The sequence below is a fragment of the Pezoporus wallicus genome, unplaced genomic scaffold (assembly GCF_028554395.1).
Source record: "Pezoporus wallicus isolate ANWC-B61680 ecotype Strahan unplaced genomic scaffold, APGP_CSIRO_Pwel_v1 contig_1851, whole genome shotgun sequence".
NCBI lineage: Eukaryota > Metazoa > Chordata > Aves > Psittaciformes > Psittacidae > Pezoporus > Pezoporus wallicus.
This window is the reverse complement of record NW_026635653.1, coordinates 1105128-1124066: the sequence shown is the minus strand read 5'-3', so window position 1 is coordinate 1124066 and position 18939 is coordinate 1105128. Positions and strand designations below refer to the sequence as shown.

Genomic DNA, 18939 nt, shown 5'->3' with positions numbered 1-18939 from the left:
GGTTTGAGTCCGTCTCTCTCGGGGTAATAACCACGTAACTCTGCCTCTTGCACAACTGGCAGTTCCCCATGCTCAGTAGGTCACCACTCAGAGCAGAGATCTGCCTGGTTCTAAAACTGGGACTGAATGTTACATGCTTTAATGATTAGCATCTGAAATATTAATTCAGAGTTTGCCTTTGTCTGCATCTGTACTATGTTGTTTAATCCAGGCTTAAACAAACAAGGCTGCTGACCTGCAGCTATTGTATCTGTAGTCAGGTACAGATCTCATCTGAGATGTATCAGGTTCCAGATTTTCTGAGAGAAAAAAATCCCATCTGCAGCTCAGTGCTTCTCATCTGAGACCAGTGTCCAAGTGCATTAAGAGTCTTCAATCTGCCTGAACTGTTTGACCTTTCAAGTCTGTTGTCAGGGAACAACATCGATTTATGGCTAAGACTAGAAGAACAGCTACAATTTTCACCCTCAGTTGAGTTTTCCAGGTATAGACAGCAACTTCAGTTGTAGCCTGTCAGAGCTCAAGTATATGGCTGCTGCTTCTTCCCTTCATATAAGAGAAGGAGGGGACAGAGCTCTTGTAAAACTCTTGTACAGCGTAGCTTTATTGTCAAACATGGTGTAATGCAGCAAGCTGGTTTTCCCTCTTGAGGCTGTGAGCCTGACTGACAGGCGCTATACACAGAAGTGTTGGGGTATAGTCTCACAAGCTGGAAGTACTGTGTGGGCTTAAGGGATGGGTACTGACATATTTTATACAAACCAGAACAATTCTGATAAGGAAGATTTGAAGTTTTTTCATTCCCTAGTCCTGTTGTGAGAGAAAGGAGATGCAGTCACAAACTGCCTTGGCCTGAGGAGGGTCTGAGTGTACATCTTCTATTTGATTGAATTCTCTGAACACTGGGACTGAAGTGCAGCATAAAGTTACATCTTCTGCAGCTTTATGGAGCTACCCTTTCATTTCGTTGTCTTTTCTGACATGTGCTCAGAAATGAAAGATATCATTTAAGGTCAAATGGAAAATCTTGTTACACAGAAGGAGTTGTTGGCTTTTGACATGCATAAAGAAAGGGTTTGTGTTTTGGCTTAGTGCAAGCCAATACTTGTTTCCATTTTTTTTTAGTTTGACAACTTTTTTTTTTTTTCCTAAGAAAAGAACAGAAATTATAGGGAGGGAAAGGATAGCCTGTGTTGAAAGAAGTTGGCTGAATATGACATCTGGAACTGTATTTTTTGCCTGCTTCTGTCATGGGAGTTTCTCAAGAAGACACTCGGGCACTTTCTGTATAGATGTATGCTCCTCAATTTTGGGAAGTCTGGTTTGAGAACTTGGGTTCTAATCCGTAGTGAGTACAAATACAATAGAATACAATATATAATGTATAATAAAATCATGTAGTAATATAATGAATAAAAAGATAATGTAATAGATATAACTTACAGAGCGATGGACATTCAGACCTAGGAGTACCACTTTCCCAATATTTTATTATGGTATTATGATACATAATAGTTTATAGAATACCGTGCCTTTAAAGCAAAACAAAAACATTTAAGAAAAGAATACAGAATTCTTGAATTGGACACCCAGAACTAGTGATTTAAAAAGAAAATAATTATCTTTCAGTTCTTCAGTACAGAATGTAGATAAGAATGCCCCTTTATCCCTCGCTTTTTAATGAAAATAAATAAATATTTTTGAAGTTTTTATGCACTATGATAATGTGAGCTTTACAAAAGACTGTCAAGTTATTAATTATGCCTTCAGAGCATGGTTTGAATGGTATTCAGTAGATTAAACATATGTTAAGCAGCAAGCAGAAAAGAAAGTGGTCATTTAGTCAAGACTGCTCTGCTAGCTCCCTGAATGAGGTAGAGGTTCTTTGGCGGTATAATTACACACTTGGAATTGCACTTGCAAAATAAGTAAACAAAAGCAGGCCTAATTAAAATTGCACAGTAGTGCTTAATTTGGTATTTAGTGCCCAAGGTGACTTGAGTCTACATCCCCTTCAAGAGCTTTTCCATCGAACTAAGAGAAAAAACCTCATCTGGACTGCTGACAGTCCTTAGAAATTACAAATTTGGGCACCTGGCTCCCACATGAAGAAAATTTAAGTATGTAGATAAAGTAGAACATGAGAATCAGAAGTGATTTGGTACCCCGTCAAAGGGTCTTAGGGCAGGTTAGTGGGTACATCATCAATTGATGTAGATTCACATCCAAGGACTCTAGCAATAAAATTATCTAACAATACACTAGTCCTCTTTTGTAAGAGAACTGTCTCCTGAAAAGCAGCTAGCAGCATGTTATGGTTGTCTTTCTCAGTGGAAAAGTGAACATATTAGAAAAGAGCATCACTGTTACTGCATCATCAGTAAATATACCAGATTTAGCAGTAACAACAAAAGAGGAATTTAACTTCAAGGTAATGCTACTAATGTTAGGATTAACTGAATCAAAGACACATTTGTGATTTGTTTTCCACATGAAGATTTCAGTATCTGACAGTTTCATCAGAAGATTGCATTTGGTTGGCTCTAAACAATGCAAAAAAAAGAAAGAAAAATAATCTGAATCTGAAATGACTTTGATGTTTTTAATAGATAGTTGCCTGAGTACCCACTGCATGCTAATGAGCTCATTATAATTATGATGATTTTTCTTCTCACTGAATAACAGGAATTTTATAGCCTAAAGCAAGATGAAAATTAATAAAAAGGAAGGGTGGGCATCAGCAGTGGCATTTCCCTGCAAAATAGTCTCTTGTTTGTAACCAAATGCAAGCCACTTGAATTATATTATTTAGATATTTTGCCCATCCCACAGCTGAACTTTTGCACTTCTTTCTATTCACATTTGTTTACATGAACTGAGTTGGATTTTTAAAAAGCATCAGTGGTTCAATGAAATTAGTTATGTGTTGTTTCTAAAAACTAAATTATAATGGTATATACTTTGTAGTCAGCATTGGTCAAGTAGGGGGAGCTCACATGATAGACTTACATGTAGTTAGGACAAAAAAATTGGTGGAGGTTTCATGTCACATGCTGTTGCATGAAATAAATGTGTTCATCTTTAATTTCTTTCAGGCTGTTTCCAGCTATGTAATGCTTTTCGGTCCCATGAGATGGAAATTGAGCAGTGCTTGCTGGAGTCCCTCCCTCTCGGCCAGCGGCAGCGGCTGGTGAAGCGGATGCGCTGTGACCAAATAAAGGCATATTATGAGCGAGAAAAAGCTTTCCAGAAATGGGCGGGCTACGTGAAGAAACTGAAACATGGAAAGAATCGAGTTCATTTTAATCTTGCTGATATGATACGGGATGCAATCATACGTCATGATGATAAAGAAGGTACTCTAGTACTTTTGATCTGATACATTCTTTCTGAATAGTAAAAGTTTCAGAGGAAAAGCTCACCTGTCTTTAGGAAAAATACTCTTTCATGTGATAGCAGTCACTCTTGTAATAGAATATACAGGCATGTATTGCATACACAGTGTTTTAGATTGTTACCGAAATGAATAAGGTGTGGAGAATAACCAGAAACCTAATGAATTTATTCTGAGGTTACTGTATGTATAAACGAATATATTTCAAAAGCAGTAAGGGCTATGATCGTCATTACGAGTGGCCTCTTATAAACCTACATAAGCCATAGAAAATTAGTTTCTCAATTTTAGCCAAAATCTGGAGTAATGAATGCTACTAGTGGCACTGGCCTGGATAGAGCAATGAGACAGTGTTGACCCATAGTCACACCAGATGGTGATTTATCTTTCTGGTGGTGAAAATGATGTTTGTCCTTTTGAAACGTGTACCCAGATTTTAGGGGTTCTGTTTTTATCTTCCTGGTGGTGGCTGAATTCCTGGGGCAGCTGATAGTATCTTGAGAAAATCTGATTTATTCCTCAAAAGGAAACCAAGCCTTGCAGTGAGGATCTCTCAAGTTTTATAAGTCCCCAAGAATCCCCATACTGTTGTGTGTGAGGGATGTAAGAAAAGAGCTGATTCAATGCTTTTAGCAACCCCTGTGCAAACAGATTTCATGGCAGCTCTTTGTAATCACATTAACACAAAACTGTCTGAATATAGGAGGCTCTGAAATGGAGTCACATCTCACAAATGAATTGGCAAGTTTATGCTAATTTTTTATCAGTTTGATAAGGTATGTTTTTTTTTTTTACTCACTCCTGAACCTTCATTTTAATGGGCATTTGCTCTAACTGTGACTGCTTATCATTGAGGTATAGTCCTATACATTTAGATCTACCCAGGAAATGAATCAAAGACTTCATCCAGTGACTGCCCAGGGCATCATTTATAACTAAGTCACAAATAAGCTTCACAACCTTTTCTTCTCTCTCCAGTGTGTAGAAGTACAGGGATTATAAGTGAAGATATTCTTCCTCCTTGTTCCCATAGCTCCCAACATTCTGTAAAGCCCAAGCATAGTACTAGCTGTAACTCCTAGCATGCTATAAAAGTCAGATATTTGAAAAATGAATTATGAAAAAATGTAGCTTTGTCGTGGTTTGAACAACACGTGTTTAAGCAATGTGTTTAGAAAACAAAAATTAAAAAAAAAAATTAAACTCATAGATATAAAAGCTGCTCTCCTACTACTGTTTTTGAGTGGAACATCCAACCATGATTCTTCAGTGAATACATCTACATTAGGATTTCAGCTTAAATTAGACATATGCTTTTGTAGTAAATATCATATCCATTTACTGTGTTTGGACTTGTTTTATGGAGCATGCAAACTAGGTTTTTTTCAGAGAGAACTGAACTGGAAGATGTGATCTGGAAGCACACCTAGTGCCTCTGAACAGTAATGAGTTTTCAATCCGTACATCCAGGCTAGACATAGGCTGACATAACCTCTGCAACAGCTGTAGCTGGGGAAGTTGGGCTTTTGGCACTATCTGTTTCTCTTTTTTATTTATTCATATTTCAGCCATTCATTCAATATTCATCATTCACATTACACATCACTATTTCCTAATGGGTATATAAAGGCAGTAAGCTACTTGTGATAGATCCTGGTAATTGTGCAGAGTATCCTCCATCTCACTGCAACTTCACATCAGCTTTATCGGTACAACTTGAGTAAATACAGCTCTGATGTGAAAAAGATCTGAATCCTTCCCTTCACTGAGTCCTAAGGCAGAAATGACTGCGATATAAGGCTGCAGAGGGGAATGAGCACACATTTGCTGACTCTGAATGTCACACCATTGAATGTCACGCCCTGCTTTTGGTGAAACACCCTGGGGGACTGAGAAAAAGAGACTGTAATACTGGGTTAAGCAAACAGAGGTGGGAGACAGGTTTTAACAGCCTGTCAGCCTTCCTCTCTTCTTACAAATCCTTGTCTGGTCTTCAGGATCTGTCTTTTACTGTACAGTGTGCTCAGTAATCAAGAGCATTCCCAAATACAGTCAGACTGAATATAGGGAACAAAGTCAGTAATAAATATGTAAAAAATGCTTCTCCTGGAAAAGCTGAGCATTGAACAAACATTTTAAACCATAGCTCAATATAAGTTAGTAGCAAAGAAGTATCTTAACACGAATTAATAATAATAATTTAATGCCTTAGCATAAACCCCTCTCTGCTATAAAAGATGAGTTATCCTGTGGAAAAAAATGGGGTTCAGACTGATCTAAATATTGTGTATTTTGTAATAAATGATGAAAGTGATCAAGATGAGAACTCAGCAAATCTTAAAAAATTCAGGTTTTTCTAGTCAACATTATCAGCAGCAGGGTATTTTAATGCAGTTTGAATGTCTTTAATTTTTCAGAGATAATTTAATTTTGAAACTAGATATTCTGTTTCGAATAAGATATTTGACAACAAGTATAAAGGTGTGGTACAACATATTCAGCACTCAAATAGACTAAATTCTCTTAGGTGACACATTTCCTTATGGGCAGTTAATTTTGTGAGCTTGAAGTGCAATGACTGTAAAGAGATTAATTCCACTCAAAGTATAATATAATTCACCTGGCTGTGAGTAAGCCTGATGCTGCTGTTCAGGATGTATGAGCAAACTGTAGTGTCCAAGAAGAGAACCGTGCTATGTGGATACTTTAAACAGCTGGATACACATAGTCAATTTTGTGATGAGACTGTAAATGTTATTGTACTGTTTTTGTGATCCTTTGGTTCAAAGTGGTTTTAATTCCTCAAGCTTCACAGCTTTCAGGATGAGGGGGTTTTGTAAAAGAAACCAAAAATCTCAAGGCTAAAATTCAGGAATTCATACAATTTTCTTCCAGTTTTACCCTTGGAATAGGGTATACAGAAACAAAATCACAAAAGAGTAGACTCATGCACAACGAACTGCCACTGGGCCATTTTCTTCCATTTTTAGATGTATGTAGGAATTGCTTGCAGATCTTGGGCTCTTAAATGCAGTTCTGTGCTTCCCACAGTCTTTAAATTGAAGCACTTCCAAAGTCAGCTTGACTGCCTTGTGCTCCTCTGAGACTGTTAAGCAGAGTCCTGTTTGCTTATGAATCCTGGAGTAGTTTTACTTGGTTTGGGGTCTGATCACAAATAAACCTGTCACATACACTGCTTAAGCAGAAAATACGAATACATTGCATGAGCTCATGGACGAACAACATAACCAGGAGTAATTATAAAAAGAGATTAAAAAGGTGGAGATGAAGGCCTTTGAGAGTGATAAAGCAATGCTTACATCTGAACAGGTTTGAATGTAGCTGGCAATAATTCAACAAGAAAAAAACGTCCATTCTATAGGCGTAAAATACTGCTAGAGAGATCTTTTACAGTTCTATGAAAGGAATCCAAAAAGTGTAATACGGAAAGTGGAAAGAGGACACAACAGTAGAAGGGGATAGAAGTAGCTTCCAAAGTCAAGTTCAGGGGCTCATTTCTCATGGTGTATCATAAAAGATATAGACTGGACAGCACATTTTGAAATGGTAAGAAGCAGTGGGGTTTGGTAGGTGTGATAAATTGGATACCATGACTATCTATAAAGATAAATTTATAATGTGGCTACTGCAGACACGTTTCACACCTGAGTCTGATTGGAATTTCACTCTTACAAATTCATTGTCTTTCTTATGAATGAAGAATGCAATATGTCTTCTCCAAGATTACTATAGCAGCTGCTACGGGGCACAAAATACATCTCTGATAATGCATGCTGATAGATGTGATCATTAGTTAGTGTGCTTTGGTGGGCACATTCACCCACAGTACTAACAGTGAAGATTTTGAGAGATTCTGCAATATCACTCTCAGTGTCGTCATGTATAGAAGCAGAAGCTGGTGAATAAATGAGTGTACTGTTTTCTGATGCTGGTTTTGTATATCTCTACTGCTGGCAAGGGGATACATGTAGTTCATTTCCCTTTAAATCCTGTATAGCTTTGTTACGTGCGATGTTAAATCCCTATTAATAATGGGCAGCAGGATATTTGTCCCCCTGACATCAGTCATATAATTTTACTGCAAACTGGGAGATGTAGCCAAGCAGACTTCTGCATCCCATTTCTTGCCATTATGAAATAGGCATGCTTGCATCTACACTTTGCATGGACATGGACTCTAATAATCTTCCCTGATGCACATACTCTAGTATTTGCTGAGCCTGCACATCAGCTTAGACGCCTATACAAGCAATTAGGAAATGAACTGAGTGAATCTGAGCCTGAGTTTCCGATTCAAATATGAGGTAGTTGTGCTGAACAGATCTTGGTATTTTGGCCTCTTGACAATAAGGGATAAGCATCCTTCCTGAAGTAATGATGGAGTTCTTGCCACTGACAACAAAGAGAAAAGGTGGCTGCTTTGAAAGATGTAGTTTTTTTGACCATGAACTGACAAATAAATTTGCCATAATGAAAAGAGTAGCAAAAAGTGAATGTGACAATCCTGTATCTAGCACGGGGGAAACTAAAGCACTGGGTTTAGTTTCAGTCATTTTTTGGTATATACTCTAACCCAGCCTTTCAGACATCCTGCAACATCACCCAGATCACATGACTTTCAGGAATTCTGCATATGTGGTATCTTTTGTTCTGAAAACTCTTAAGCTGTAATGTAGTCATGATGTATACCAAAAGGTCTGCTACGCTGACAGTGTGGAAGGTGAGGGTAGGAAGTCCAGAGATCCATCAACTCAGTCTTGAAACAAAAGGGGTACTCCTGTGAAAATCAGCATTTTAAAAGGAAAATGGAGATTTCCTAAACCAAACTTAAGCCTGCTTCCTCCTTTTGAATGGCAATACGCTGATTCTGTGGCAGCATTGTGATTCTAAATAGCCACAATAACAAAGTGAGTATTAGCACTAATGCTGTATCTGTAATAGTGATTCTTGGTCCTTTCAGTGGAGGTTGAGCCTGATTCTGTTTTACTCAGTCCTCTGCAACTCTGTCTGAGCTTTTTCCTACCCCTGCAGAACTACCGGGCTGACCCTTTGCCTTTAGTCTTACTTTGCCTTCTCTCATCAAGGGATGCTTTGAAAAGGTGGTTTAAAAAGCAGAAGATACCCGTATTGTACCTTTTCTGTAAGTACTTCCTCTTCTGAGGAAGACCTCCCAGGACTGGGGCCTAGGCCCAGCAGATTGACTGCAGAGTAGCTGCTTAGCGCAGGTTAAAAGCCATGGATCCCATCTTACTCTCCAGCCTGTGATGTCAATCTCTCCAGCTATTTAAAAGATTTAATGCTATTGTGAGATTTGGTAGTATCATGATATTTGAGAGGATTGGAGTATTCAATATAAAGTATTATTAGTTATTTTTCATAAGCACTGTATAATGTATAATATTATGATAAATTTCAGTTACATTAGTTAAAGGGTTTGTAAGGAAGCATAAAAGGGGGTACAGGTGGGGCTGGTGCTGAAGTGCAATTTGCATCTTAACAACTTTGGGTTATAAAAAAGGCGCAGGGGAAGGCAAAATCTGTTCAAAAGAAGAATGTGTCTTTAATTTGGGGTGGCAAATGAGCTGACCATTAGCTTTCAATAGTTAGGAGAATGTGTCAAAGATGTAATAGTGACTGTTCCTATTCACAGAAATATATATAAAAACCATTTGAAATAGAACTGAAGCTGAAACTGAGCTGAAATAAACCACGTTTGTTATTATTTCCTTGCAGTTTCTGAATCTTCTAACTGACTTTTTATTTACAATAGGCTTGCTTATGCTTTAGTGTTCTTCTTCCAGTACAAACAGCTTGGTTGGTTAAGACAAGCTGTTCTGGAAGAAAGTGGGTTACACTGTCTGTGTCTGGCAAACATATCAGGGCAAACTTTCTGATTGTCAGATCAGGTTTAAGAGATGCCAGCAGTCTTTTTAAAGAGATGGAAGAGCTACAACACAGGAAGTAGTGGCAGGTTTGTGAAGGTAGGACTCCGTTAATGTGAAGCCTGTTGTCAGGTAGCGGGAAACTGGAGAAAGAGGCAGAGACCACCATGAGTATGTAAGGTAGACTAGTCATCGCAAACATTTGTATAATTTAAGACGAGTGGGAATATATTCAGTTAATCTGTGTGCCCTTGGGATTCTGACTTTCAACCTACCTTTTTAGATGTTCAGTGACACCTCTTTTTCCTCAAATTGATTGAAGGCAGCTTTTATGATTTTGCCTGTTGCATGTGCTGGGGTAAATGGTTAGAAAGCAAGGCTCTGAGAAAGCACAGCAATACCTTGTTTTTAAAATTCACTAAAGCCTTGGATGAGGATTGGCTTTGTGTGTGTGTCAGTATTTCAGAGGCATCTTTGCTACTAGACAGAAATGAAACATATATAGAAGTTTACTAAAGACAGACAACTGCAGTAATAAAACAGATTTACAGAAAGGTAATAAAACACATTATTATGCTTAATATTTTGGGAAAAGGTGAAAAATAGGTGTAGCATAAAATCTCCCAAGTTGGGTCTTTATCATTAAATCAGAGTTTCCTTAAATTAGTCAAAAACCAAAACAATCTTGAGTTAAAAAAGGGTGACTCTTGAAAAGAGAAGGACCTCTGTGTGAAAGTTCAAATCAATTCTATGGCATCCCAAATGACAAGAACCCACTCTTGTTTACTTCCACCTTTAAAAATCTGCATGCCTTGCTTAAGATTAATATTTAATGTCTCTGTCTTTTCATTCCCTTTTCCTCCCTAAGGTACTTTAATTAGCATTTCTTTTGTATAATGTTTGTCTCATCTAGAGCCTTCTGAAGAGACGGGTGAAATTTTATCAGTGATATCATGAGAAAAATTAAATGCATAGGGTATTTTTACTAGATATATAACCTTGTTATATGTGTATAACCAAGAGCATAAAGGCCAGAAATACAAATGCAACTGGTGAATCAAGATTAGCTTGTGTAATCTGAGTAGTTTTTCTCAGTTTTCTGTGCACTCTTTCTTAGGAAACCTTCTCACTTTCACCCATCATTCCAACCCTGAGCAGGATAAAATGGCAAACAGTTGCAGCATTTTTGCATCCACATGTAAACCTTCATGAGAAAAGAAAGATGCCTAAATGGAAAATTGAAATCGTGGGTCAATCCTGGTATTAACAGGAAATAAGATGAATTACACCAATTAGTAATTTGCTGCATAGTGATATCATGAAGAGGGACCAAAAAAAAATAAATAATCAGTTTAACCTTAGTTCAGTTTGAGGAATTTGAAACAGCATAGTCAAGAACATTTGAAACAAAACTACAGGACAGTTAAAATGTATCTGAGGGATAGCATATTCTGTATTTCCTTACTTTAGCATGCTTAGTCCTTTCTTAGAATTTAAACCACAAATAGGTTTCTCAGGTTTTATAGTGCTTTGTTTCAGGATTGTGTTGCTATTATTTAATATAGTTTAGTTTAAGATTGCTATTTACTGTCACTCTAAACTTCACATAAACCTCTTTTCCCTCTCAACCCTCCCCCACCCCAGGAAAGTGCATACATATAATAATAGGTTGGTTTGCCCATACAGAGCTATTTTGGATTTTACAATTAGTTTCCTTTGAATTGGAGGAGAAATCTGTATGTTAGATGATAATATAAATTTGACTGTTGGCAAATGTTTATTTACTAGGAACTACTGTAAAAGAAATCACAATACATATGTATGATAAATTGTACTATTTAATATTTATTGTCCAGTCCTTAAGAGACATGAACACTAGGCACTGAATAGTGAAGTCAAGAGACTATTCAGAGCATATGAAATAAATGAAGTACATAAAACTTTGCCCAGTCGAGGCTCTTGGAAAGAATGAAAAATGTATATTATAAATTAATACATCCACAAGATGGACAAAAACATGCATTCTGTATTGGGGATTCCTGTGTCTGTAACACTGGAAGACACTAAAAGCTGACTGTCAGACTTGCTGCTAGTGATTCAATCAGCTCTGTATATAGAAAAATGAAGCATCACTCAACCATCTTAATCTACCCAGTGATGAAGAATCTGTTTCAAAGGCCTGGAAGATAGAGGCACATTTCAAACCAGAGCAAGCCTTCAATTCTGTAGGTTCAGCATGGTTGTTAACCTTGTTTAGCTCCATGTGTGCTGAATTCAGCAACACAAGGCGTCTTTCTGTTATGATGCAGGGAAACATAATGCCTTTAGTTATTGGGTAACAGATGTTAAGTAATTAAAGCATCCCATTTCAAAAGCAATCATAAAATCACAGGGAGATGAAATTTGAATATATTTGAATCCCTACAGGATCCATATGTGCTTTTAGATTTTTTGTCCATGTGTTACATTTTTAGTAATTTGGTAAAGCTGACATGAGAACTGGATGTTAAACTGGTTTTTGGTGATAGAAGTGTGTATGATTCCTAGTATGCAACACTTATTTTTTTGGAAAAAAAATAAAACTCACAGAAAAAGATATCAAAAAAGCAAAGGATAGGCTTGATAGTGTAGATTTTATTCTCCCTTTTGTTCTCCCTGTGAGCTGCCTAACTGCAGGAGTGCCTCTGTTCCCTGGCTGCTTTTCTCTTAGCACTGTAATCCTCCTGCATTTTCAGCTGCAGTTTTTGGTTTTGTACATGCCCACAACTAACTGATTTGAACAGATATCCTCTACCAAGTAGGAAAGGAAAGAGAAAGCATTCCTCCATTTTGGGTCTCCTCCTAAGAAGTGCTGTTCACACCAAATGTAATTAATCTGTCTTACCATCAAATGGAGTTAGAGCTTCCTCCTTTTCTCCATAAAACTGAGGTTGGAGCTGTCACTCACCCATTTCTGTTACCCTACAGGTTGTTTTGATAGCCTTTTTAGGTCTATGCATTTCTCTTTCTCACTGCTTCTTCTGTTTTCTGCTCTCCCTGGCCCCAAACCTTAAGTTTCTCAAGCAGCATCTGGCCTGGCATAGCTTTCTCCTGGTGAAGGGGCCTGAAAGCCAAGTTGAACCTAGGTGGTCTTGCTTATAGTATAATAACCTGTAGAAAGTTGACTGTATAGTAAGCTGCTGTATGAAAACCTTGATGTCATCGTCTCTGCTGCTGTGTCTTGAAAACAGGAGTATATACTAGACTATTTGCAGTCCTGTTTCACATATTTAAGCTCTGAATAAATCAGGATGTGTTTAAAGTTAGCAATTCCCATTTGTTGGTTTTGGGTATCTCAGAGTTTACCCTGGAGGATTTGTTGATCACCTGTCTGAAAAGTATGTCTTTTTCTTACTAATAAACAGAGTTTCTAGAAGCTTAGCTTTTGGATTTTTCTTTAAAGCACAGGTTTTTAAAATGTAGGTGCCAAAATGCTTGCTTTGTATGTAGGTAAGTGAATCCTTGAGTTCCTGTTGCAGACAAGAACACATTTGGCTAACTAGAAGTCATAGTTTTAAACAATGCCTCAATTATAAGTGTAAAACATAATATTTATGAGGAAATCTTTGTAAAAATGCACAATTTTTCCTAAGAATTTTATGTATTTGCTTTTGGTCACATTTTCAAAATTCTCAACTATTTATTTTGGTGAACTATGATACAAAACTTCTCTTCAGTGGGACAAGTCTGTATGCAAATTATTCAAGACTTTGCATGATCAGGGTCTAATTCAAAAGGATTTCACAAACTAAAATGTCAAGAAAAAATATTCAGAAGGCTGTTACCCCCACACAAGAATCCAGCTCTTTCAGAGTATAATCTGGTCTGAAGAGATAACCTTTGTAGACATATAGAATCATGTATCTGTCCTTTTTTTCATTTGAAGCCTATCAAGCTCCTTCGTAGTTCCATGTTTGTGTTTTTCTCCATAAGCCCTTTCTTTCCATGCTATAGTAAAAAGTTTTCCACTTACCATGCTCTGGCACCCAAAAGCAGCAAAAGATACAACGACCATTCACTCATAAATTCACTGCCATGCCAATATAGGATTGTTTAGCCGTTAACAACCAACAAATTGGCACCTGGCATTCTCCCTATTCATTTCAAAGGGGATCCACAGTGGGATGCAAGGCTATAAATTGGCAGCATTTACAAGCCTGTTCTCTCAATGAAAGATGGTGTCCACTGAGAGGCAGGTACTGCACTGATTAAAAAGGAAGATTGCTGAGATGGCAGAAGATCCTAGTATATACTTGTGAAATAAATAGATTGCAAGAACAGGATCTTTTCTGTCCAATTTGTAGTTGATTTGTTCTTCAATGTATTTATTGTACTTCAGATCAATTTCCAATAATATTTCAGTACAAAGGGGAAACTTCTCTGTATTCATCTTTCAGCATCACTTTAAAATGTTTTCAGTTCAGTCAGACCTTATCATGGCAATTAAGCTGTGAAACTACAGAAATCAATAGAGAATAGCCTTTTCTATTTTCTTTAAAGTGTCTTGGATTTTTCATTTCAATTTTAGAAGCCTTTTTCCAGCAGCATATATGCTTACTTTGTCACGCTGGAGGAACATTAATAAAATGGAATATTTTAGCATAAGGGGAAAGACATTATTTTGTGATTCTGCAATGTATGGACTTGATCACAGTTTATCACTGTGATATTAATTGCTGGATTGAGAAGAATGCTCAGAGGTTTGAAGTGGAATAACTAAGTGGAGTAACTTCCTCTAGAAGCTCTGAAGGTAGAACTAAATTAATATAGCCGATATAGCCAAATGCAGCAAATTATTTTTAACTGCTAAGTCTGTCTCTTTAGCATTTTTCTGTCACTCTGTTCTTTCCTTCTGCCTGAATTGTTGTACCTTTCCCAGTAAAAATACCAATATGTCAGAGGCAGAGCCAAGTTTATTCGTATAGTGCCCACCGTTTTTTCTTAAAAATTCTTAACAAAGTGTATATTCTGTTTAGTATTTCACTCATCTTTCTATTCTCTGAGACATGAATTGGAAGATTGTTTTTTCTCAGTATACTGAGGTGTCTTCTTAAGTCAGTACGCAAGGCTTTTTAGCTGTTAAAACCTTTTGCACTTCAAGCTGACAGTGAACAAGTTCTATAGGTGTGAGAGAAATGAGTAAAATGGTTATATGGAATAATGAATAGGCAATTGATTTTTCTTGATTATTGTTAATCACAGCCATCACTGTAACAGGGTATCATAGCGGAGGAACTGAACCTTGTAAGAATACTATTAATGAATCTAAGGGAATGGGTATTTTAGCTTGTGTTTCTGTGTGAATTGCATCCAGGAATGGAGGTGGGAAGATGAACCGTTAAGGTGAAATTGACAATATTTCTAAATGTCCAGCTTTACACAAGGATTTTAAACGTATGTAAAAGGTTCAAGGTAGAATGGAGCCCCAGACAGTCAGCCTGGGGCTGCATTCTGCTTTTTTACTATGTTTCTTTCCTGTGACTCTCTATCACAATGTAGTGGATATGTGACCATGAAGCAGTACACATCATTTTACTGGGCAGTGAGATGGTTGCAGTGCGCAATTTCTTACAGTGTGCACTGTTTAGGGTTTGTTACATTCAGAGTCTAAAGGCAAACATAACAGTTGCAGAATTCAATTACTGAGCTCCAGATTTTAGCAGTCACATACTGTTGGCATATAGTGGTAGATTGTTCTAGACTTCCACATGTACCCACTGATAGTACAGAAAATATGACTTGAAGTGTTCTTAAAGCTGGAAGCATCTGTGTGAAACTGAAACTACTGCTTTGCCCCTTAGTCTGCTAAAAGGGGCATCCTATAAGAGGGCACTAGCTATCAAACCTTTTAATAATCAGCTTCTGAACTTCACTGGCTTCCTGTATGGGATGAATTTTAGATGATGCTTGCTTTTAAACCTTTCCCTTAAAATTCTATGGTATAAATATTTAGAATTATATAAGTTAGAGAAATTGTGGCTGCTTCATCCTGGAAATGTTTAAGGCCAGACTGGACAGGGGTTTGAACAACCTGGTCTAGTGGAAGGTGTTGCTGCCCATGGCAGAGGGTTTGGAGCTAGATGGTCTCTAAGGTCCCTTCAAACCCAAGCTATTCTATGGCTATGGTAAGTTGGACAGAAAAAGATGTAAAGGTGCTGACGTGAGCATTAGTTTATCATCTCACTCTATCTCTGTATATGTATATGTTATATACATTCATGTTCTCCTGGATTAGTCCACGTCTCTCTCTGTATTGGTAACCTAGGTAACTTTCTCTATTAGTAACTTAGGCGCTTCTAGAGCAGGGTTCTCCCTGGCTTCTGCCTGATTTATGAGTCAGGTGTGTAGATTGAGTGAACGAGAAAATGTGGCATTGTGTATCACTTGAGAAGCTTGAGCCTCTCTACTTGTAGCTCATCACCACAGCCTAAACCTACTGTGTGGCTCCATGTGGACATGGGCTCAATGGTATTACTCAGAACTCGGAGGCACTCTTCTGTCAGGCGTTGTGGTATTGGTCGCTCCTTTTCTTTGTTCCCTTGTTCACATCAAGACTGCTGAATTCAAGAAGTTGCAAAATCAGTCAGGCTAGAAGGAACCTCAGAAGGTCCATAGTCCAACACCAATCTGAGTTTTGAAGAGGACTGAGCTAACTGGGGTATTGAATTAAGGCAGCTTTTATTATGGTAGTGCAAAAACAAACTAGGCAAAGCAGTTGTTCTCCACAGAGAGGTTTCTGTGGGGAACAATTGATAATTCTACTTCAAAGCCAAATAAAAATGTCAACTTGTATGTCAGACTTTTGCTTTCCGTAAGCTATGAAAAACACATGATTATACCATGTGCTGTGTGAGTATAATTTTGTCCTCTCCATGCTGGCCTGTAACTGCAATCCATACCTGTAAAATCTTAAATAAAGCATAAATAAAGCAAAATTTGCTTTGTGGTTTACTAGTTACACCAGCTTTGGCATGATAATTTGGGCCTTGTAGACACTTACTGGTGTCAAAGAAGAGGTGTTGAGTATTAAATATGAGGCAGAGGGTCTGTTTCTCCTACATCTCATCCTAGGTTCCCCAGATCCTCAAATGCTTCACAGGTAACCAAGTGTAGGTTTACCCTACATAAAATTGGTGTGCAGGCTTAGCCATCTGTGAGCATGGTGATACTGAATGCAGAACTGTTTTTGCTTCACATTTGTCTCTTTGCTTGGAAGCTGCATTTAGATGAACAATTACAAATTGTCATTTCAGTCCTCTGTGTCCTTGAATGATTTTTGTATTTCGACTACTGAACATTGAAATCGTGTGAAGTCTATATTGCTGCAATCTTCAAGTGTGATAGCCTTACCTCAAAGCAGACATATAGAAATGTTTTCCTTTGCTTATTCTGAGGTGTTTTAAGAAACTGGTAGTCACGGGCTTCACTTTTCTGCTGTGCCGGCTTTATATACGTGATCTGTCATCCTTAGGGTGATTATATGGTCATAGCTGATTTTTTAGTTTTTTTTGTTGTTGTTGGCGTATTGGTAGTGGTGGTGATTGCTGTCACTGGTGTGGGGAAATGAAGCCAGAATGCAATGAACTTGCAAGCATACCGAAACAGCTATAGGATGAGTGACAGAAGAATGATTTCCAGGAGGCTGAGCTTGTGCAGTTGGCAGCACTGACTGGAGGAGATTATATGGACCTGTCTGTGGGCAATTTGTGCTTCTTGCTGGTCATCCGGGTCATCCATCAGATATAAAGGAGACTAATAAAGATTCTAGTATCTATTAAAACAAATTTAGTTCAGACAAGACCCTTATTAGTGTTATTTAGACGCTTCATAGTTGCCTTACAGTTGCACCTTTGTTGTAGTCACCACTGATAAAGGCACCTGTGCAAAGAACACACATCAGTCAAGAGTAAATGACAGAATTTGGGCTATCCTGTCAGAAATGGACCAAGCTTACAAAAGTTGTGTTTTATTATGAAATGTGACAAGCCAGCCCTTTGCTAAGTGTGAAAGAATTCCTTGAAGGTTGGGAGTTTGGAAACCAAGATGTGAGAGAAAGTCTAGCTGTATGCCTCAGACCCTTCATGTCCCTGTACTTTGGATAGAAAGAGCTGACTCAAAATTAGAGAAGAATAAAGATTTGGAGACTATCAGATATAAACTGCTTGTATTACCACTAAGGAAAGTATAATGCATGTCAAGAGTGCAGCTCCCTATACCAGCTCTTGTAAGGCTGAGGGCAGGAGTGTGTGTATGGAGGCATGAACCAGAGGAAAGCAGCTCCGATTTTGACTATGTAAACATCCTGTGAAAGGTGGTGCCTGAGCTGAATATGTCAAGTACTGAGATATTCCTGGAACCAGACATTTCCTACATAGTTCTGGTCACTCATATGCCACATAGAATCATAGAATCAACTAGGCTGGAAAAGACCTTTAAGATCATCAAGTCCAACTGTTACCCCAGGACTGCCAAGTCCAACTGTGTCACTAAGGGACATACCCACATGGTTTTTGACACTTCCAGGGATGGTGATTCCACTACAACCCTAGGAAGCCTGTTCCAATGCCTGATCATCCTTTCCATAAAGAATTTTTTTCTTAATACCTGATCTAAACCTCCCCTGGCATGCACGATAATTTTTGATTAATGCATAGATAGCTGATGTCCCTAGTTTATTCTATACTGCCTGGTTTAAGTTTGTGCCCTTGTGCACACACTAGGATTTCTGCTATACACACAGAATCCAACAGCCAGTGGCCTACAGCTGGTAATTAGTACCATTTAGCAGCTACTAAGCAGGATAATAGCCTGTTGTCCTTGAATATCTCTAAGTTGTATTGACTTGTTTACAGGGCTACTAAACCAGCTGGCTAAAAGTTGCTCTTCATGGTGTGAGAGATAAGAGGACTGAGTCTTGCTTCATATGGAATATAAGTCAGCAGTAAGTTGATTTATGCCAATTAAGTAACGTTGGCATAGGTAGGATCAACACACATGATGGTTGAAACAGAGGGAGTGTACAGTCTGTTCAGCAGAATATTTGTGATATATGCTAATTCTTTAACTTTTGCTGTTACATTAGGGAAAAGCATGGAATGGCAATTGTTTTTAAATGAAGCTGCTGACCACAGAATGAGTCATTTTGCTGATGTGTGTTTTAGTGTTTACCATTTAATGACTATCAGACTGGAATCTTGCAAAGTCTCAAGTAAATTTAACATATGTAGTAAAGTATTATAAAGATCTGAAACATTCAGTTCTACAAACATTCTAACACAGTCAGGATGTCTGTAGCAGATAAATTAGCTTTAGAATTGCACCAGTAATTTAAAGAGTTTTCAGATTGACATATATTCCTAAAGTGAACGATGCGGGGTGTGAGCTTTTGTAAAAACTGACTACAGCTTGCCGATGATGTTCTTGGTGGTTTTAGTCACCTTTGTCAGGACCACCAGGAGAGCCCACACATGGGAGACAGATAAAATATATGTACAGAATGCAGTAGATGACCTAAATGCTAAGATATTAGGTTCCTTTTTTTGGTCTTTTAAAACTTGAAATAAATAACCCACATGAGCTAGCTGGAAGTGAAAGCTGTGAGAA

General features: G+C 37.9%; 1 protein-coding gene across 4 annotated transcripts in view; it reads left to right on the top strand.

The window, feature by feature from the left end:
• The window catches only part of MYO16 (myosin XVI), a 388271-nt gene that overhangs the window by 108395 nt on the left and 260937 nt on the right, over nt 1-18939 (top strand). For all 4 annotated transcript variants that reach the window (XM_057397231.1, XM_057397226.1, XM_057397227.1 and 1 more), the window contains one exon: nt 3096-3356. In XM_057397231.1, coding sequence (XP_057253214.1) covers nt 3134-3356 — 223 coding nt within the window. In that variant the 5' untranslated portion in view covers nt 3096-3133. The remainder of the gene's footprint in view (nt 1-3095; nt 3357-18939) is intronic.